The 23,277-nt window shown below is 39.8% G+C and overlaps 2 protein-coding genes across 3 annotated transcripts; both read left to right on the top strand.

Moving 5' to 3' along the window:
- The first annotated feature begins 1,118 nt into the window (after positions 1–1,118).
- On the top strand, positions 1,119–5,693 carry fstl3 (follistatin-like 3 (secreted glycoprotein)). Its single transcript, XM_080506073.1, has 5 exons — positions 1,119–1,316; positions 1,773–1,958; positions 3,664–3,879; positions 3,974–4,201; positions 4,295–5,693. The coding sequence occupies exons 1-5, from the start codon at positions 1,247–1,249 to the stop codon at positions 4,345–4,347; spliced, it is 753 nt and encodes a 250-aa protein (XP_080362199.1). The 5' UTR covers positions 1,119–1,246; the 3' UTR covers positions 4,348–5,693.
- Positions 5,694–15,456: 9,763 nt separating this feature from the next.
- rnf126 (ring finger protein 126) lies at positions 15,457–22,208 on the top strand. Of its 2 annotated transcripts, none has more exons than XM_080505790.1 (9): positions 15,457–15,550; positions 17,866–17,924; positions 19,050–19,110; positions 19,660–19,895; positions 20,011–20,079; positions 20,178–20,247; positions 20,382–20,475; positions 21,050–21,165; positions 21,278–22,208. In XM_080505790.1, exons 1-9 carry the CDS (start codon positions 15,476–15,478, stop codon positions 21,458–21,460), a joined length of 963 nt encoding a protein of 320 aa, XP_080361916.1. In that variant the 5' UTR covers positions 15,457–15,475; the 3' UTR covers positions 21,461–22,208. The 2 variants fall into 2 exon arrangements, with proteins under 2 accessions (XP_080361916.1, XP_080361917.1); XM_080505791.1 differs by lacking the exon at positions 15,457–15,550 and adding an exon at positions 16,282–16,464.
- The last annotated feature ends 1,069 nt before the right edge of the window (positions 22,209–23,277 follow it).

The raw sequence follows: 23,277 nt of genomic DNA, 5'->3' as shown, positions 1-23,277 counted from the left end.
GCAGATGTTCTGATCAAACACACTGATAATTTTGCCTCTTTTCACCCCTCATACGTCGTGCGTGCAGTGCAGTCTGGGTGATGTTAAATAAACATGCCTCTCCCGACAGATAAATAGTGATACTGTATATAGATATATATCCATGATCATTTTAAATGTTTTCAGCCCCGTCGGCTGTGGCTGTCTGCAGTCGATCCATGGACAAATTATGGCGGGGCAAACATGAACGATCTTGATGAGCACTAACATAGTTTTCTTTATTGAACTTGATTGCTTAAGGGCAAACCACCTTCACTCATAGTTGTCTTCACATGGCTTGGTGTTATTCCAACCACAGTTGCTGAGTAAAACATTTGCAAATCTTGATGAACTGAAGAGTTTAAATGGAGTGAAGGCATTCAATACTGCAGATAGTATCATTTTGAGCACAAGGTAATCATTTAAATTTGTGCATGATGATAAATATGAACCGGAAACCTTTCAGGAAAAACCCAGACTTGTGCTTCTTCTTTTATTTCGTTTACACCACAAAGTGTAATGTGTAATGGGTAGCTTAGAAAGATTATGACTTGAATAGATAAATGACAAATATTGATGTATAATACATTTCATTTTTTCTGACTTTTTCGAACAACTCAGCTTTATTGACAAAAAGCCTGCAACCTCCATACTTCAAAGCTATTCTATATTAAAAAGAAGGATTTGTCTGGATGCAAAACAATAAAAAAAAAAAACACCCTTAAACAGATAAAACTAAATTGTTTTATGTAATTTAATAATCCCCAAAAGAAAACATTGCTGTCTCACACCTAATTTATAGTTTTAAAAAAAAACACACCAAAAAACCCCAATATAAATAACTTCTAAGATGTAATTAGGCTTTCATTATTCTGAAAGGTGTGAAAAAGTTATGTGAGGTCATATAAGTGCCCAGCGTCTGGCGCTGGAGGGCATGGATCATTTCCCGACTCTGGAAATTGACTCAGAGTCAAACTGTGTCCTGCCCTGGCTTATTACTGGCTGAGAGGATCGCCCATCCCAGCAGCATAATTCCATCTGGGCTAAATATTTATACAGAGGGGGAACGACATCACTTATCCACAACACATTCATTCACATGAGAGAGAACCGAGGCAGAGAGAAGTTAAAGTGATCTGCTCGGATTTCCACAGAAACATCACTTTTTCTTGAAAGTATTTGCTTAGGCAATATTTTTGGAAATAGGTTTTTATCTGAAGAGATCACAATGAGCCTTTTGATTTCTATTTTTGGGGCATTTCTCATTTTTTATCAGATTGAAAGGAACCCTGCCAAAGGTGAGTGGATATTTTAAGTTTAGTCTTGTTTTCCTGTGTGTGTGTGTGTGTGTGTGTGTGTGTGTGTGTGTGTGTGTGTGTGTGTGTGTGTGTGTGTGTGTGTGTGTGTGTGTGTGTGTGTAAAAAATTGGGTTTTAACTTACTGTAGCCCTTGAAATTGTAAGACAGCATGAATATCAATATAGCATTTTTACATCAGTCTTTTGTTTATGTTGTGAACCAACATGTGGATATATTTAATGCTCGATGTACATACCCAGTGATACATTAAAAGTGCTGAAAATCTATTTCATAAACATATGAACAACATTTTGCTTCATCAAATAATCCATTTTCCACTGAAAAGTATTCAAATGAAGGATGTGCACAGTTTTTTTTATTTCTACGTTAGTATGTATTAAAAAATATATATATGTATATACTTCTGTCATGCATTTTTCTTTGCACTGTCTCCAGCTGGGATGTGCTGGTTGCAACAAAGTCAAGATCAAAGATGTGACATGGTGCTGATGAGAGGAGTGACCCGAGAGGAATGTTGTGCTGGAGGCCGCCTAGACACAGCGTGGTCCAACACCAGTCTGCCCATGAATGAGGTTAGCCTGCTGGGCTTTCTTGGGATCGTCACCTGTAAACCATGCAAAGGTAAACAAGCAAAACAATGAAAAGTCTTAAGGAGTTCCTTTAACACAAGTCACAACAGCATTCTGAGTCACCGTTAAAGTTAATTGCCCTACTAAACAGATATATGCTCATATTAAAATTTGTATTCAATGCGTATGCTTAAGTAACAAATATATTGAATTGGACTCAGGATGTCAAGTTGTTTTGGGATAAACAGAAACAAATAAAACAGAAAAAAAAATCAGTTGTGAAATTTTACAAATAGGTTAAAATTGATAAATTTGCTTTTCCGTTAGACATACTATTCCCTGTATCTCGTGCACAGTTAGTGAAAATATATTTTATCCACGTCCTTTGTGAGTCACAATATCAACACAATGAGTTCCTGATGCAGTTTTCTAACAAATTGCAGGCGTGGAGGAGAAGTTTTACACATATAAGCACTGCTGTCCTGAAAAGTCCCCCCCGCCCGAATCCCTGTAAGGGTCATTCAGGTTCACAAAGTGATCAGTGCGAAGTTTTTTTCATGACAATAATTTTAATTAAACAAAAACAACCGCTGGCATTTTTTTGAGTGGGTGGGGCACACCCAAACACAACACTTTGGTTTTTTTTCCTGGCAAAGTCATGTGTTTTTTCATAAAATAAGTGAGATGAGTGTTGTGTTCAGTTAAATAATGGACACCACGAATGCAACTTGTTTGTTTCATAAAGAACTACAACATTGAGTACTCACAGTCCATTGTTGTTTCTTCACCTTTGATTCTTTTATGACTATGTGTTGGCTTTTCCAAAGCCTGGTTAAAAAAAAAAAAAAAAAAAGCTCTGGTTGCTTCCATGAGGGAAAATAACAAAAATGCATTCCTGCAGACTGGGATGAAACATGCCCAAATGCCTGAGAATCATTATGTGCAACACCACCTTGATCACTTGGAATTGTGTGGGAGGAAAACACCACTGTCATCAATGTGGCATTAATTAAAAACCTGCCTGTGTAGAAAGAGGCTCTGACATAATCGCCAGACCAAAGCTTGTGGGATAAACATTAGCGATAGAGAGCAGCAGTGTGTTGAGCCAGAGACTGAAAGAGAAATGGAAATCAACCAAGACTGAGTGGAATAATAGAGAGAACAAAACTCAGCTCTGCAATAAAACTGGATATTTCTTACGCAGATAATTTCTTGTTGTTGTTTAAGTCCTCAGAGTATAGAAGTTATAATCTCCGTTAGCTCAAAAAAGACCTGGGAAGAGGCCCGTGTGCCTTGTCCAATGTTTGCTCTGCAGTGTGTAGAATTACAGTTCCTCATACACTTTGACATTATGGGGTGTCAGAAGAGCCCGGGGCTTCTTCATTTCTCAGCCTTTAAACTTTTCTGACAGCTTTTTGAACTCCATCTCCCTCAAAGCCCCTCCATCCCTCTGCAGGAGCTCAGCCCCGTCTGTGTGCAGCCATACACATAGATCTGTTATGAAAACACAGCAGCCTCACATTCCAGCAGGCGAGACACCTTTGTGTGTAATGGTCAATAAAGAGTTGTGATTATTGTAAATATTGTGCAAGGTTAAAATTGTGTTATGGTCTGGGGAAATTCCCAGATTTCATGCTTGTTTTGTATTCAAATTTCCGTGAATCACCTGACGTCCGCAGACTTCTTGATACAGTAATTTTACACAGATGCTTTGAAGTGCTCGGGCACATATGAAATCCCTCACTGTGCTTTTGTAGACACATGCGAAGGAGTCAAATGTGGCCCTGGGAAGACTTGCAAGATGAAGATGGGGAGGCCCCAGTGTGTGTGCTCTCCAGACTGCTCTCACCTTTCTCGGAAGCATGCTGTGTGCGGCAGCGACGGGAAGTCATACAAGGATGAGTGCGCACTGCTGATGGCCCGCTGCATGGGACTCCCCGATCTGGAGGTCATGTACCAGGGAGAGTGCAAAAGTAAGCAAGGTGTATCTGGTTTGTCCTCCCCGATGGCTAAAGCGCTTGATACAGAGGAAAACAAACCATTTTCTCTGTGCTGTGCCTTCTGCAGAGTCCTGCTCCAATGTGGTGTGTCCAGGAACTCACACTTGTGTGACCGACCAGACCAACAGTGCTCACTGTGTCATGTGCCGCACTGTACCTTGCCCGATACCCATGCCATCTGAGCTGCCAATCTGTGGCAACGACAACATCACTTACCCAAGCGCCTGTCACCTCCGCCGGGCCACCTGTTTCCTCGGCCGCTCCATAGGTGTCCGCCACTACGGCCATTGCAACAGTAAGGCGCCACAAACATCTCTTCATATTTATTTTTTTTGCTTTTACATTTCTTGTTTGGAATGATTTGAATACTGACTCTCTTTTCATGCAGATCCACCTCGGAAACCTCATCATTTCAAAGGCAGTGAAGAAAATGCCGTCTAGACGGACGATTCCCGACATGGCGCCGTTGCAGAATATGAGTTGATCCAAAAGCATTTCACACCACTAAAGCCCTTTGATGACCTCTTTTTTAATTTTTTGACAATCACTCCCAATTCCCCATGTAAACAAAATGTAATCTGATTGTGTTGGAGAACACACATTAAACTGCACACACATGTAACTGCCTCAAAAAGCATCGTACGTTAAAAGTGTGTTAAATTGGGAAATAGAGTTGAGACAGACGATTGGTTTTGTCTTGAGATACAGCTTCATCGCATGAGCTCTTTGGGAGACGTTTGCATATTGTAAATAGAATACCGGTACTATTTATTGGAGAACGTATCACACTCTATTTATGTCTTTAATCCCAGTTAGAAATTCATATAGCCATGAAAAAGCTGATACAAAATGTATTTATTGTTTTGGTTTGTTCGTTTATGTATGAAAGCGGCCACTGGGTTTGGCAGTTCACAACTTTCTACAGTCTTCATTCGCCACAAACAAACCGTTTTCCCTCAAGCTGACGGCAAGTAAGGCTAATTTGTTTGGAAAGCTGATAGTGCTTTTATAGTCTGACAGTCTGGTTTCAATTCACCACTGAACAAGAGCATTACCACTGCAGTTTTACTGTATGTACCTTCGCTTGAGTTTGAGTGGTGAGGAAAGTGTTCAGTCTAAACAAACCTGTATAGTCTTGCTTCCTCCCCTCTTCCCACCAAACATGTTTACTCTGCATCCTGGTAGAAGTCTTGGCCACCCGCTGATCACTAAAATTAACAGTTTGGTTGTTTGTAGCAGCCTCAGAAGACTGTTGGTACAACCCAAAGCTCTCCACAATACCTCCTCTGTTGAACTCTTGGCTGTGTTTTATAAATGCATTTTTGTAAGTCATGCTAGTTTGTTATGATGCTGTTTGTTGCATTCATTTGATCGCAATGTGTTTTCCCCCAAATTCACTGAACAAATGTTCTTACCGCCACTGAATTTAAAGGCAGATCACATTTATCTGACTGAACTTTGGGCCAAATCAACTAAATTGATTGTTCTGCGTTCATATTGTGTCGGTCTGCTGGTCATGCTGCTTAAACCTACACATATTTATGTGGACGGTTAATCCAAAATGGTCCAATTAAATCTTTAAATCTTTTAGTCTGGGTAGTTGTCTGGATACATTATATAGTCCTTATGTTGTTTTACATGACATTGCAACGATCCTTTTGTATATAGCAGTTTTATGTGTACCTACATGTGTACCTACTGTGAACATTGAATGATAAATGCATCAACATATTTTTGTATTTTTGTACTGACGTTCAAGGCAATATAAAGTTTAATATTTGTCCAAAATTGTCTCCTTTATTTCAAGACATATTAAAAACAGAATGCAAATGACAGTCTGCTTTTCCTTTTCACATCTTCTCACAACATTGTCTCATTTATAGTTTAACAGCAGTGCACAATGTGTGATAAGACTGTTTGACATGAATCTCTTAATTTTTTTACAAGTGTGGCATAGTCATTGTCAATCTAAACCAAATAAGATGAGACTTGCACCCTGAAGGATTTTGATTGCTTTCCTCTCCCACTGGGGTTCAGGGTGGTGGATCAGGCTCCAGCAGCTGCAGGATGGTGCCAGTTTATACATACAGTGGTTAGAGCTCCTTTCCTGTGCGTGCAGGGCCTGAGTTGTCTCTCTGACATGCATCTCAAGCCCTCGTGCAAAAGGCGGCACGGAATCAAATCCAGACTTGGGAAGCTTTTCTTCCTTGTCTCTTCGGGGATGTCCCCCCTGTTTGGGATTAGGTAGGAAGGGTAAGGGGGATGACGGGCGAAGGGGCTGAGGAATGAATGCCTCGATGTGCTGAGGCCTGGGCACTGACTCACTTTCCTGTGTAAAGTACCTCCCTTGTTTTTCTGTCTCCAACTCTCCCTCCTCTGAATCCTATGCTCCACCATGTAGCAGCATCTGGTTCAACTTTAGGGAGATGTTTATATTCCTGTCCAAGTACCCTTTTATTACACTGGGAATGGAATTAGATGTTTTGTTTGTTCAAACTGGGCAAACAACAATGCCACCGGCTGGCTGTGGCTTGGTCCACACACACACACACACACACACACACACACACACACACACACACACACACACACACACACACACACACACACACACACACACACACACACACACACACACACACACACACACACACACACACACACACACACACACACACACACACACACACACAAAAGCTATCTTTAAAAAAAAATGTCTCTTAATATTTGTTGTTGCATGTAATATATAGGAAAAGGTTTCTAGTGAGACAGGTTGATTTCAGCCACACCACACAAACATGCTGGTCAGATTTTGTCATCAGACATGCAGACATGACCTCAGTGTGGCTTAGAGAATGTCCCTGGACTGAAAATGCCCAACAGACTTCAGTCCCTTGAGCATATTCAGTCACCTTATATTAATCCCAATATTCAAACTACGGCTTGATGCATGTGGACACCACATAGTATGTTACATGGAACAAATCATACCTACAAATTTATCATATATTATTCTCTCTCACATAATAATTTCTCTCTCTCTCTAGCTCTCTCTCTCTCTCTCTCTCTCTCTCTCTCTCACACACACACACACACACACACACACACACACACACACACACACACACACACACACACACACACACACACACACACACGCACACACATTCATGTGTATGAATTTGAATAACTGCGGTGTTCCAGTAAAATACCAGAGAGGACAATAAAATGAGACAGCAGTTTTGAAGCATTACCTTGATAGATGCATTGCTGTTCAAAAGAAATAAAAACCCCATTTGCTGTTGTCATTATGACTATGATATCTTCCCCAGAAAGGAACATCACGTATATCATCACCACATAGGCCTCTTTTTACTTCATGCTGGATATCGAGTGCTTCTATCACACTGGTGATTGTAATGACAAAGCTAAAGAGTAAACCTATGAGCCATGTCAGAAATATTTTAATTACATTCGTTATGCGACCTCCGGAATTTGCTGCCCACTTTGCTCCATATTTTATTATGTCTTTTAAATGTTGTGGTTTGTGGTACATCAAGGAGGTGTCAGGCTCACTTCCACTGAGTGGTATTTGTTTGTATGTGTGTGTTGGTGTGATTATAGATGCTTCTCTTCTGTTGTAATTCACCTGTTATGACCATGGGATCAGTCACACACGTTATATCACGGCCCCTGGCTGAGTTGTTTATATCCAGGCAAACACATGGCCTTCTAATGTGACGCCCACACTTGCATTTCACGAGCGCGTAATCATCCTCCTCTGATATGTCAAGCTTTTTTTTTTCAACGACGTCCACATGGTATCATTTCCTCCAACTCACCATACTACTTCCAGTAAGTTAACAGCCAACGTGTAGAACTGAAATGAGGTTGTGATGAAACCAAGTGCTAGAGAGGGTTTCTGAGACCACCCACTCTCTGGATCGCACCACTGGAGTGTAAACAGCTTCATCCCACATCTGAAACTAATAGATATCAGATCCATCACTCTATCGGATTAATTCTGCCTCAGACATTATTTCCCATAGTGGGCTTCGTTACACAGCAAGCCCTTTTAATTTTCCACAGGTGAACAATATTTTATCTCTGACAATTGATCATCATAGTGACACAACAGCCCACACTACAGTCTCTCAGTTTACACTTTTACAGACGGTGTTTTATGGCTTTCTGGGAAATTGTTTTTAACTACTATAAGCATTTATCTGAGGTAATGTGTATTCTGTTTAGGAAAAATAAACTACCATTGGGCCAAACTGTCTTCATAGATTAAAATCTGTTTAACCATTATTTATAAACCTGAAGAACATGACTATTTCTTGTTCTTTCTCATCCGTGTGTGTGTTTGTGTGTGTGTCATGCTTATTTTGTCATTGGCCCCTAAGTTGCCCAAAAGTCCGATTGTGTATGTGTCAGTTCTCTGTCTCAGATGTACCTCGCATCTCAAATAGGTTTGAGCTCCCCTCAACTCAAGTTTAAATAAAACAGGTATCAAAGATAGATGGCTGGAAGATTAATGTACCAAAGTAAGAGATCATAATGAGGCTCTGGACTCAACAAGTCTAATTACTTAATGTTCACTTCTCGCAAGTGTTCATGTGAGTCCAGACAAGCTAACTGAAAATCACTGTATTGTTTCTGTGAATCATGACATCAACAACAAATCAGCAGTGTTAGGAAATTGTGTAAAGGCTAATTGTGTACAATTATTCTTGGTGAATAGTTTCACTTCCTCTTCGGGACCTCGGGGACAGCTTCTCCACAGGCTGTGTGTGTGGTCTGGCCCATACATATTAGGCCCAAAAAGACATGAAATGTACACAACAGAATGTCCTGAATGGCTCCCTGAGAGTGTTTAACACAGCTTCCAGAGAAAGCAGATTGTTATCTGTGCTGAATTCACTTTGCTATGGAGCTCTGTAAACTATAAGCCAATGTTGCCTTAAATTCTCTGGTAACATGTGTGTATGATAATATGGCCTCTCTGCCTTGACGCTGTCAAGGTGGTTTGAAAAAAAAACAAAACTGGTTTGAGTTTGTGTTAAAATATAGAGGCACATAGCTAAGAAAAAAAAAGTCAATGAAGTGTGATAATTGGGCCACATTTAGTTCCCAAACAGGACTCAAATTGAGTCCAATTGTGCAGTTTGAGGCTTGGAAAACTACCAGACCACGACCATAATTTCACATCAGCTCGTCAGGTGGCTCTTGCATAGAAGAGAAAATGCTTTATTTAATGAGCCTTGGACCAATACCAGCTTGTTTATCATGGAAAGTTGGTTGGTTATGATGGAAAATTGCTTGAACATTCTTTGCCATCATGCGTTACGGTACACCCTGCAAATTGTGAGTGGAAAAATATCACAGATTTCATTACATTTACCGAGTCATTATCAACAGCGTTGCTCAGTTCAACAGCGATAACACCTACCAGACCACATCAAGGTAAAGACACAAGACCCACTTGGTTTCTACTCATACAGGTTGTTCCACAACCTCCTAACAAACCGTTTTCCAACATCTGTCTCTACTGCATAGAGGTGTTGGGAATAATATATGGTGACAAGTTACTGTAACACCCTTACTTTTGGTATTAACAAGCTAGTAACTGGCATGGAATTAATATGATATCACTATTATTATGCTTATTCCTGCTTACAGAGCTGACTGTTATCTTAGGTATGACAATTATCCGAAGCTGCTGTCTTAAGCGTTTCGATTTCATCGAACTCCTGTTTCACCTTAACCTTGTTTAGTAACATAAAAAATACCAAAGTGTGAGTAACAATATTATTAGCCAACTAGGATAGACCAGAATAGACCAGAATAAAATAGAATGCAATAGAAACAAATAATGATTCCAGCTGACTACAGACAAAGGAAGCATGCACTCTGAAGGGGTTGATAGTCCATCATGAGGTAAAGATGGATAGTCACACACGCTTACATTCAGACCTAAGGGAAAGTCAGGGATTTCATTTAGTTAGTCATTGAGTTTTGTCATTTTTATTTTGCAACAGTGTCCTGACCTGCAGGCGTGTAAGTTATCAAAGTCATCAAAATGATAACATTTATCTTGGTGTAATAAATGTGCAGGCAGTCATATTGTATTGCAATCTGTTCCAATCATCACCACAGATGTAAATCTCATAGTGGAGTCACAAGAAAATGCATGCAACAACAAATAGAATATTTGTGAATAATAAGTAATGGTACAGATTTTTCTCACTATTATAACTATCAAAAGTTTTCTTTTCTTCTTCTTCTTCTTCTTCTTTTTCTTTTTCTTCTTCTTCTTCTTCTTCTTCTTCTTCTTCTTCTTCTTCTTCTTCTTCTTCTTCTTCTTCTTCTTCTTCTTCTTCTTCTTCTTCTTCTTCTTCTTCTTCTTATTATTATTATTATTATTATTGTTATTATTATTCCTTGTATTCCATCAGGGTCTCACCCAGCTTGGACCCTAACTACTGGACCAGTTTTGTTAAATACAAATTATTGCAGGAAAAAGTCCAATTCCAGAGAAACATCTGCAGTGAGTAACCGCAAAACACTCGAGCAAAGCAAAGATGGTTGGACCTAAGTCTTTTAATTGTACACATATGTTTCTCTCAGCATCCATATTTTGTTAGCTGCTCACTGATGTAATCCCAAAGACTTCTGTACCAATGCGGTTGCTGGGGATTTTGTTCTTGAGTAAAGTGGAAAAACACAGCAAAACAGAGAGCATGCCTGCTGTGCCTCAGATATGACATGAGGACATACATGTCCATGGTGGTGCTGTTTATTTTGCTAGCAACAGCTTTGACTGTCTCTGATTGTGTGTGTGTGTGTGTGTGTGTCTTGAGATGCCCTCAGATCTTGTGACACATGGTCTCAGGCAGGGTACGTCTGGAGGGAGAGAGAGTGTTCGCGATGGGTGGGACTTAAAACAAGTGACGCATTACTAAGAGGCCCAGGAAGTTCCTGCAGGCGGCTATTATTGCTGAATGTGCGTGCATATGTGCGTGTGTGCGTGCATGTGGGAGCGTGACTCGGGGGGCCCAGAGGGACAGCGTGGGGCAATCCAGGCTGGAGTGTCAGGAAAAACCCGATGGAGTGACAAAAGCAGCAGTGTCTTTTGTAGCATAGCATTCTACAATACTATACGGCGAGTTAGACTGTATATTAAATTAACTTAAAAGTTGTCCAGGAAAACTCTCTTTTTGGATGTGTGGATTGTCTGAATGTGGTAATACATATATGTATGGTTTACAATACGTTTTTATTCAGAGCATAATTTTAGTGTTTATTTTTACATGACCATCAAAGCTGAAACGCTGAAATATATTGGTTTTTAACGCACGACTAATGGGTTTTAATAGCAGCATAAAGAGCCTACATATAGTGTGCCACATCCACCTTAATGCTGATTAAGAAGTACATGATGTGGCCTCTGAGTCTGGCGAAGTTGTTTTCTGCTGCTCACATGACCTCTTTCTGACCCGCAGTCACTCACTCCCCAGATTGCATTGCTACAATGAGCTTTCGCCTGCAATGGCTGTGACGCACTGGATAGAGGGAGACAATAGCTTACCTCAGCCAGGCAGACATAGCAAACCTCAGTGCTATCAGACACTCTCTAATCTCAGTCCATGGGACAGTGGTGCTGCTCCTGCTCCCACATGGCCAGATCAGACACAACACAAAGCTACAGAGCACATTAGGACCTAACTAGATTACACTGTAAGTCTGGTTTTGTAGAAACGTCTGGGTTTTTTTTTAGAACAAGACAAATCTGTTATCTTGTACTCCACCTTGAAAGTTGTGCTATTGTTGCAATGACATTCTGATTTAATGACCAAATTGTGGATAAAGAGGGTCTGCATAGTACATATAGCTACATATACATATTTCAATAAATTCATATTTCACATACGAAAAGGTACAGCCATAAACTTGGTTCTAACTTAGTTTAGCATGAAATCGGATGTTTTCACGTAGTAATCAGGCCAGAAGGCTTCGAAGATGTGATTGGCTGGTGGGCAGTCAGACAGAAACTCCTACCAACTTTCGATGTGGTTTGTTAAGCACATAGTTTACTCTGGACTTGTGTGACTGATTTATGGGCACCAAGCTGCACGTTGAATGATCATTTTAAAGATATCTATAAAAATCATTTTGGATTAACTAAACTAAAAGAAAAATAAATAAATAGACAAGTTATAGGAAAATAAAGCAAATTTGGAGAGCTCTTATAAATTATCTTTGAGACATTCGCCCTTATTTCGGGGTCAACAGATAGACGCCAACGACAATTTCACTGTGTCCATGTAAAACAGCAGACTGTGCTTCCACTGTGAGGAGTCCCTGATTGACTGTTTTATGTTGCAGGTTTGACACTTGATAAAACGATTCCAGTAAATACTGTCATATAATCAAGGACAAACTAGAAATCTCCCTCTGACAAAATGTGAGGTTGGAAAGCAGATGCTACAAAACTTTTAAACACTTCGAATATGCCTGATGGGATCACACAGTGCTTGACAGGAGTCCAGTGGAACAGAAACATAAATCACATGTGATGCCCAATTGCTAAAACACATCCCCAGCTTTCATGGGAAAAGAAGTGGATTCGTGAACCTGCAGGGAGAACACATGAGTTGAGTGGAGACACAGTGTGGTTTTACATAGACATGTTGGCTACATGCAGTGTTTAAACTCCTTGGATTGTTTCATTTGGATGTGAGGGAATCAATGACACATTGATAGTTTTCCCAGTATGTAAGATCGCAGAAATAAGTCAAGGGAAAAGAAGACAGAAATTCTACCATGGATTTATGTCATCTGCAAGCACAAGCTCCACCATGAGATGCTGGTCAACAATTGATGCACAAAAGCTCCACCATGTGGCAATATTTTGTAAGGTTTCTGTATGGATTTGGAATGTTGACAAACTGAGAATTTCTTTCTTTCACAGGTGAATAGTTTTACTGTTTGTGTTATTGTGGTTGAATTGACTAAATAGGGCCTATTCATTTAAATAGCCATAAAGTAATTTTCTATTCTATTTGATTTTCATTTTTCCAGGCTTTAAATGTTAAAGGAGCAATGTCTGTAATAGCAGACTTCTTTTCATTCTTTCACCAAATTTTGATGATGAATTATGTTCATTAGAATGAAGTATATTGTATGTTGGAGCAGGAAAACATCCAAATCATGATGAACAATGACCCGACAAGAATGTTTTATGTTGTGGATTAAACTGTAACTTCTCACAAAGAGCGAGAAATAATTAGTCTTTGGTAGATTATTTCTTTAGGGTCTGGTCAATTCTCTTTTCAGTATTGTCACATTTGTAAAAAAAAAACTAAAAAAAACTTGCATTCATGAGATGAGCAGACGAGCTGAGAAAGTCAGTTGTACCCATGAAAAAAATATTTTTTGCTAAAAAGCTTGTATTTATTCTTGACTCTTGTTTGGTGGATTGCATGATTGAAGTCTGAAGAACCAGGACATAACAATATAATGATTCAGCTACAACAGACTGGCACCGCCTCATGTTGGTCACATGCCTGTGGGATGGATTCTATTCTTCAAAGAGCATTTGTCACAAATCAGTCAACATGATTGATTTGATCACTCTGGCATGTACAGCGCACCCATGCTGATCCCATAAGTGTTCATTGGGGTTGAGATTAGGACTTCTGGCAAGTATTTCCAACTTCTCTCCCATAATTTGTAGGTAATGTCTGATAAACCCAGGCTTGTCATCCTGGAGGATAGAGCTTTTTAGTGTGGGAATATGGGATTTCCATTGGTTGTAGAATTTCATGTCGAAATCTCTTCGAACACATCTGAAAGAAAAGAAATTCAGGTCAACTAGTTAACCTAATCTAGTGAATGGTATGAACCAATTAAGCCACTTGGATAATGGGCAAAACATCTTCCATGACATGACAAAATCCAGTTGACCTGATTTGCTTTGAAACGCTGGACAAATAGGAATATTCATCGACCCCTAACTGTGTTATTATTTTCTCCTATGAGAAACATGGTTTTCCACACAGTCACACTACTTCAATTTCCAGTTCCTGTGCATGTGTTCCAAACAGCAGGAGGAGCAAGCCTGACACTGAAGAGCACTATTGGAAGGCTTCTTGGCAGGCCTATGACACTGGAGATTGGCAGCCTGCAGTCTCGTCTGGATTGTCTGGGCACAGAGCCTTTGGCCATATCATCCTGCAACTCTTGACTGCAAATCTGTAGAAGCCTGCATAGGTTCCTGAGCACTAACAAGATTAGGGAATGGTCTTCTTGGGATTTTGTGTTCTTGCGACACCCAGTTTGTGACCTGTTGCTGACGTCCCCAGCTAAATGGAACTTGGCCTTCAGTTTGCAGATGGTAAGAAGGCCCTTTCCAAAGGATGTCACAACTTTGTTGGAAGTTGGAAGTTTCCCTCTTGTATCATTCCTATCACGATTACATCCTGATTCATGCTTAAAACTGAAACCAACTGTGGGATGAACGTATGTGGGTTGTGTACAGTACGTGAAAAAAGATTTCCGCCTCAAAGCAGCTTTTCTTCACGGTTGCTATTGAGTATCTGGTGCACTCAGTGAGCATGGCTCCTGCTACATAGACTCACAAGTGCAGCTACATCCAGTGGTGGGGAAACGGAATGGTGATGGTAAATGGGGTGGAAGGGGAAAGGTGCAGTTCAGCAGCAAGGGATATAGCAGGTGCAGTAAATGGCTTCAGCAGAGACAGCTCCGGCAGCAGCCACAGTCTCTCAACTTGTTCAGGCTCACTGGTCCTCCTCCTTTCTCTTCCTCTCTCTTATTTCCTGAATCACATATTCAAGCAATGTAACCAGACTACAGGCTATTTCATGAAGGAATAACCACAGCATATCTCAATTAAGGGCAGTATTGGCTAGTTACAAGGCTACTATGAGAGTGTGAAACTCCATGAAAAGGAGCTCAGCAAATGGCTAGCAGCAGCTCAGAGATGCACACTTCACAGGTAGACAGAGCAGAGACCAGACTGGGTGACGGCCCCCAGAGCAAACTATAGATAAAATCTGTCCAGCGAGTCCTGGGCCGACCTTGGGGCCTCCTCCCAGTTGGATGTTCCTGGTAAACATCTAAAGGGAGGCGACCATATCAGATGAACCACCTCAACACCCAATCATCAGAATCATTATGAACAACAACAATTTTTTTTAATGGATAGAACATGATGATTGTACACTAACCCTATTAATTATTATTATTATTATTATTATTATTATTATTATTATTATTATTATTATTATTATTATTATTATTATTATTATTATTATTATTATTATATTCCGGAGGTAATTTTGTGTGCCTGCCTCTCCTTCGATGTCACCGTCTCCCTGTCAACAGACACTGATCTCCGTTGATCACCTTTCTTGTTGGTAATCATTACATTTCGAACGCTTCGAGGTTCGTGACGTCATAGCGAACGTCACTCGTATGTTTCAGTATTTAACATTGTCCTTACAGTGTTCCGTAGTTCTTCCTCCTCTAGCTTGAGTAGCTAAGGATGGCAGAAGCACCACCATGGCCCAGCCGGTTTTTCTGTCATAGGTGTTCAGCAGAGATTAGACCCCGGCTTCCCGTAAGTACCACTGAGAGAGACAGAAGGATTTGACCGTCGTAGTGGTGAAAGTCGTCATTGCGCGGTTGCTGTCCCAGCAGATATCGTTGTGGCCGCGCTACAACTGCTAGCATGCTAACAGTTAGCTGACTCCTACGGGGATTCGTTTATCTTGCTAACGCACGCCTGTGAGATTGTTATCTGAATCAGGTATTTGTCGCTCGCGTATACAAACTGCGTAGTTACTCCAGACAGACCACCGTTGCCACACTTACACGATTGGGAAAAGCATCCGGTGGAATCGTGCGATGATTATTTTATGGGTGTAGGAGGCGTTTTGGCCAATCTGCCGCTAGCTTTGGTAACTACTAACAACGACAGCAATTAGCTAATGAAATATTTTTCGCTGTGACTTTTGTAGCAGCGAGTCAACAAAAAACAATGCCCTTACAAGTCAGCTGCCGCTATCACACAGGTGGATTATTATTATTATTTTTTTAATAGATTTTTATTTTTTTTTCTTCCGGAAAATGAATTACTTGGTTGAATGACACAGTGACAACAAAGCCTGTGAGGTTTTCCTTGTTTTTCTGTTCAGTTGGCCACATAGGTGGGATTCCAGTCAGGGGCTAGAATGATCTGTCAGAGAACAGTAACTGTGCTCATTACAATGTAGAAGACCTGCCGTCACTTTCTGTAGGTTGCTGGTAATGGCCTGTCGTCAACGTCACACCTCGATTCACTGTTCCTCCGCATTTTACTGTTGAGCTGTCAATATCAGCTTATGTTGGACCAGTTTTCCAATAAATGTTTAAAGGATTACATCTCGAACCAAGATCGGGGCACAATTTTATCACGTTGTTTAAATAATGGAGTGTCTAGTGGTCTTCATTCATGTCACGTTTTATGTGCGAATATGAGGAATGGCTCATCAAGTGAGTTTCGTTGGACGTTAACATGCATGTAAATAATTTGGTCTAATTAAAGTGTCTCTTTGGATGGATTTTTGGATACAGAACATGTAATTAAAGTACAAGATCTTGCTCGCCCCCCCCTATTAATCTCATCCCTTTAACTCCTATGATTTGTAGGGATACTTGTTTATTACCAGCAAAACATGTATCTCTGGTTCAAGTTATGTTTTATATTCCTTTTTATCTTCACTATCCCTGTGCATTGTTTATACAATAAGGATAAAAAGAATAAAGGTGCTCAGTGGTATATTTGCATAAAAATAGCGATCGATTTTCTTGTCTTGTGCCACTATTCCACTGCATGCAAAGAGCTTATTTACCTACAATATGTTTAATTTAATACTGGGTTGCTGCATTTCATAATATTTGTCACAATATGGGATATATTTGCTTGTGACTGTTGGGACTCCAAGGTAATATAAAGCCTAACTCCTCTTGTGCTATTGAGATGCTTCTGGCTTGACACTTTGTGCCCTTTATAGATCCTTCCTGCCTCTTTTGTGACCGTTATACATTCATTCTTGCACTTAAAATCATTTTATAATTTCAGTTCATCTACATTACCTTTGCAATAAATTCACTTCTAAACATGTGCTTGTATATGAAGAGCTATAGTTGTGCCCTTCACTTATTTCATTTTATTATGATTTGAAAATTACAATAGCTATTCCATGCTGAGAAAATTCAACCTCTGATCTGCAAAATTCCATTGCTGCTGTGTCCTTACTGAAGATCTCTGGTTCCCGAGTCTCAACTAATACTTTGAAGACCTTTGGGTTAAATCATTTCAATTGCTTGATGCGATGAGGATGGAGGACTGTCATCAGCTAAACTGTCGGTACTGTTTTTTAGGGACCAAGTAATTGGGTAGGCCATTAACTGTCAAATTGAATAAATTCTTATCCTTTGATGTATCTTGGCTTGGTTATACATGAAAAGATTTCACATTTTGGTGTCGGGTTTCTTTCCTGACAATTGGGTTTATTCATTTCAGAACGGCTTTAATAGTTATAATAAAACCAAAGAGCCTATGTTCGACTATAATCTTTCTCACTTTGTCAATGTACAGTGGCAGCAAAGAGACTCAGATATTCCATTCTCCTACAACGACCTCCAAATCTTCTGAGGGGGACCCCAAGCCACTCCTTGACAAAATGAGGATCTCTCAAGCGTGTCCCTTATAACTGAGAGAGATCTTTGAATTTGAAATTTATGATACTAATATAAATGAAAACAATTGCTTGATTGACATTTTACTTTCACATAAAATCTTATTGTTATAATTAGTACTAGGTCTATATTTCCCCTCCAAGTCACTATTGATTGCTACAATTTGGATCCTATTATTGTTTTTCTTTACAGGAGTATACATGTCCAAGATGTGAGTCTGGGTTTATTGAGGAACTGTTGGAAGACAGAAGGTGTGTAAAATGTGTATAATATCAACTTTACCTCATGAAACAGGGTTTTTTTTCTGCTGTATTTGACTCGAAGTGGTGCAGTGTTCTAATCACAAGTCAGTCATCCTAGATGAATGGCTTTTAAGTATTTTGCTTCATTTTGGCCTATATTTCATTCCATTTACTCATTAGCATGAAGTAGTTCAATTCATTTTTGTTCCATCATTTGAGTTATGCAGAGTGCCATTTTTTTGCAGTAGTAGTAGTAGCATTAAGATTAGACACAAAGGCCCTGTTTACATGACTATTTCAAATAAAAGCTGCAGATTTTTGTTGCATTTGTGGTTTGTTCACTCAACAAAATTGACAGCACTTTGGGAAAACCGCTTTCAGAGGGCAACATTTTCGGAAAAGCTTCCGTCTAAACGGGGCAATTATAACTTTATTGAAAATAACATCTGCACGCACATAGTACATTGTTACAGTTCATAGTTTTTCAGCACGAGAGCGAGGACAAAAATAATTTAGAATTTCAGTGTTTGAAATAACAGTGTTTCAAATAACAAACTGTTCATTTATTACACCATCATCTGGATGATCAGAGATGTGTTTCTTACATGTGGCAGATACTGAATCGGCCTATGTGACAAATGACATCTGATATACTGTTGAATTTGTACTGTTGACTTGCGTGTAGTTGAATTACAACAACAAAAACCACACATTCTCCACGAGTGGCTTGGTACAGCATATTCAATGTTTGTTGTATTCCTCAGTGTATGGTCATCTAAACGTTGCCGTCTCCATGTGTGACGTCTGTGGAACCAACAAATGATATAGTTTGAGCTGATCAGTTTCATGTAACCGGGGCCTAATTGTTGAAGATTAAAGGATTATGTTTCAGCTCAAAATTGTACTGTCAATCAATAGAATACCCACACAGTGATTTCTTCAGAACAATTTTTTTAGCCAGGACCTCAACTAGTAGAGTACACATATTTCAAAAAATGTATAGTAAATGAGCACATAGATTTGATATGACACATGAAAGGAGAAATTGCTTTTTTTTTTTTTTTTTTTTTTTCTTTTCTTTTTTCCAAACCATTCTCACACATAACATTGTCAAATATTTGTCCTCCCGTTTAGTGCTGACTATGGCTCCATGCCTACCATCTCCAGTGGACCCTCGAACCAACAACCATTTGAGGTTTTTAACACGTTCTTTACTCAAACTCTATCTCTATCTCATAACCACTCTTTATTCTGCACCATTCTGACTTTCCTATGCTCACTGTTGCACAACAGATTTCTCAAACCAGCTTCCATTCACATTTGTGCAACCTGGTACTTGGACATAGAAGTTGTCTCTGGGTTTTTCACTTCTTCTTTTGCAGGGTTAGGGCTACAGTCTGCTCTTTCTCATCCCAAACAAATGTATTAAGATATTTCAACTTTGTTCTGTTCAGTCAAAAAAAAAAGAGAGTGTAATCAATGTATTGGAGTGCGATATGTTCTTTCTCTGAGAGGATTTGTGACTGAAACCACAGAGGACCTTATTACCTTCTGTTTAATAGGGAAATGTTGTTTGTCACCTGGCACCTGTGACATTACCAGTGAGTTGGAATTTGAACCGGTAGGCAAGAAGACTCTTCATACTTCTTGTACTGTAATAACTGCAAATGGCTGGGATGCTGATGACTTACTTCTTGACTACTGGCACTTTTGAGATGTTTGCTTTGATCTATTTGTCTCCCAGAATGCAGACCCACACTTGTTTACATTCCCCTCGGGCTATGTGCCGTTTGCACTGGGTGTTTTTGATGACGCTTTTGACATTGGGGCCGCGCTGGGAACGGAAGACAACCGTGAAGCAGAAAACCGCCGGGAAAGGGAACTGGCATCACGGCAGCGATACAGTGCCAGGCAACTGAGGAGTCGTCACAGTTCAAGACGACAAGTAGGAAGGCATGAGGGAGTTCCCACTTTGGAGGGGTACGTATCATGGCTTGTTTTTGTCATGCGTCACGGTGTCCTGAAACTCCATCTGTAAATCTCATGACGTCTCCCAACAGAAATGTCATACATTTACCACGTCTTCTTTTTCTAGAATCATACAGCAGGTAATGAATGGAATAATTGCTCCCACTGCAATGCCAAATATTGGTGTTGGACCCTGGTAAGTCTGTGCAGTGGAAATGCATTAAGCCAAAGTGCAAATTAACAACATGATGTGCTTAATTTGAATGTACTAATGTCTTAATTATTTCTTTAAAGGGGTGTTCTCCACTCAAATCCTATGGACTATGCTTGGGGGGCTAATGGACTAGATGCTATAATAACACAGGTATTTTTTTTTTTTTACACAACTCAACTTCACTGTTGATAAGAAACATAAGTAGAATAACATTTTTAATTCTTTACATTAATGCATTGTATGCACATATGTTTTATTCACTACTTTTTTTCTGTTCCGTTTAGTTATTGAACCAGTTTGAGAACACTGGGCCGCCACCTGCTGATAGGGATAAAATAAAAAGTCTTCCAACAGTACAAATCACAGAGGACCATGTTGGTGAGTAGGAAAAAATAATCGATTTTGATATTGTTGACTTTTTAATGGCTAATTTTCCTGTTTTGGTCTTTTTTTTTTTTTTTATCTCTGGTTTGTTTGTTTGCTAATTTGCCACTGATTCTGCTAAACACCAGTGTTGGAGAGAGATTTCAGAAAGTCCTCTTAATTGTTTATATATGGGTTATATTCAATTACAAAAGTTCTTCAGTATTATTGTAAAATACATGTAACAATTGCTGAAGCCTGTTTTTCATCATTCGTCATCAGAATAGACCTACCCAAGCTGGTTTACATTCATCATCATTATTAACCCACTCATCACATCAGATTTTTGGCACTTGGATGTGGAAATGCTTAGCAAATGTAAAGTAGTAAATCATAAATGCATCTTTCTGGGCTTGCTTCCCATCACTCCCTTTAAGTTTGTAGGCCTGGTTTAGACTTACTGTGGTTGTTGCAACCCCCCCTTTAACAGCGTACTTTGTTCACAATCTCTTTGCAAATGTTTTGGCTACTAATGTTTAGGTCATGTTTACCAGCGTGCTAAAGCTCATTGACATGTTGTGTTGTTCAGCTTCAGGACTGGAATGCCCTGTGTGTAAAGAAGATTATAGTGTTGGAGAAAATGTGCGGCAGCTCCCATGCAATCACATGTTCCACAACGAGTGCATAGTCCCCTGGTTGGAACAGGTACTGCACCTCACTCTTTTTAATTCTCTATTCTGCTCTAAATATATACTTTTTTTTTTTTGGTTGCGTTTAAAAACCACAGAATGATAAATCCCTCGCATTTCTCCTCCAGCATGACACTTGTCCAGTGTGCAGGAAAAGCTTGAGTGGACAGAACACAGCAACAAATCCTCCAGATCTATCAGGGATGAACTTTACCTCTTCCTCCTCCTCCTCTTCCTCCTCATCCTCATCCTCCTCTACGCCCCAGCCCTCTACTTCGACCAGCAATGAAAACTCCACTGACAACTCTTAGAAAGAACATTTGTACCCCTTTGAGCTGTTTATAGCTCCTAGACTTTTTGCACTTCAGAGCCAAGACCTCCATTCTCTCTCTGCCTCGTGGCAGAGAGCTGAGTCCACCTCCCCAGGAGCGCTCGTGACTGATTCAAGGGTAAGAAATACACGATGTCCTTGTATTTCTACCCATTCTGTTTCTCCCACCTTCATCAGGAATGTGAACAAAGGAAAGGCGGAGGCCTGAAGTGCAGCTTCTGTCAGGAAGGATATGGAGGAGCATTAAAACTTTAAGCAACTCGTTCTGCTTAGATTTTTAAGTTGCCACTTAAACATTGAAGTGCAGTAAAATGATGTACACAATGTGATAAAAAAAAATAAAGGTCTGTGGGTGCTAATATTCACATCATGCAAGTCATTCTCATTTTATGTTTACAGTTTCCTCGTAAAGGTGAACAGTCATAGGAATGGACTGAACGACCGTCCATGGTCACATACTTTGAGCAGTTGTGGAAAAAATCACTGAAACAGTCTTATTTGTTACACTTGATCCCTGCTAGAGTATCAATTGAAAGTTCAATGCAATGTCACTTTTTTGATTATTGCAAATGCAGTGATTATATTGAAACCATTTTAAAAACACACACACACACAGATGAATATTGACTTGTCTGTGCTTCCTGGTAGAAATTATTGTATTCCCTTTATTCAGTCAGGCAGGTCATTGCAGCAACGAGAGAACAATGGCTCCATTAGCGAGTACCGTTTTTATGTGTTTTCAATGCATAATAAAGGTTTTGAGACCATTTTGTACTTTCAAAGTAAAGCCAAGTCCAAAGGCATGCCTATAGTAAACAGTCTGTGTTGAATCCTTCACCGGTGCGCTTGCCTGCAAAATGTTATCAATAAGCCAATAAATTCTGCTTCCTTTTATTGTTTAGCCACATGGGTGTATTTCCTCCACATTGTGCTGTTCTCCTCAGGGGTTTCTGTTCAAAGGCCTTTAATCTAAGGGGATTGTTGTTATGGACGCAACTTTGGCCTAGCTGAACACGTTTGACTCATAGCCATGGGTAAGACCCTAAAGTATGTTGATTGATATTCAGCTCTTATACCTTTGCCAACAAACGTTTGGGCAAAGGTTCTTTTATTCGGTATGCATTTTACCAGAATTTCGCAAAAACTACTCATCCGAATTGCATACAATTTTCAGGGGTGATTTGTCGTCATCCGAAGATCCATCGATTAGATTTTCGGATCGAACAGCTTCAGGAGAGGTAAGAGATTTACTCTGTTGTGGACACACTCGAGCGTCGCAGTGCGCCGCTGTTCAAACTCTGTTCTGGAGATTGCGGCTGATGTCTAGGCTCAGCAGGTATTCCGAAACACCTGTGCGAGCGCATTGACTCGGGGTAATGGTTTATCCTTGTGCCCCCGCTCAGTGTTTCGTTTGCTATCTGACAGGCCAGTTAGCATCTATATGAGCCAACACGCTAATGATGCTCCCGCAAACAAATGTGTTGTTGACGGAGGTATGCGCTCTACCGAGTGCCCGTTGTATTTTGTATTGTGGTTGATGTTGCAAGTAGTTATGTCTTTTTTAATTCAATCCTTTGAGGCTCAGCAACTTTATTTTTTATATTGTGACACCTGCTTCAAGCTTTATAGTTTAGCTTGTGTAAAGGTAATGTGTCATGTATTCATTCATTCATTCTTTGTTACAGGTCAAAAATTACCATGTGGGAGTGTACTGAATTAAAAAAATAAAATAAAAATGTTGATACAAACTTAGGTTGAAGGAACAATATCCTGCCTAGCATGCTGTATTAGGGTGGT

Source organism: Blennius ocellaris, assembly GCF_963422515.1.
Source record: "Blennius ocellaris genome assembly, chromosome: 12".
NCBI lineage: Eukaryota > Metazoa > Chordata > Actinopteri > Blenniiformes > Blenniidae > Blennius > Blennius ocellaris.
This window is presented reverse-complemented; position numbering and strand designations above follow the sequence as displayed.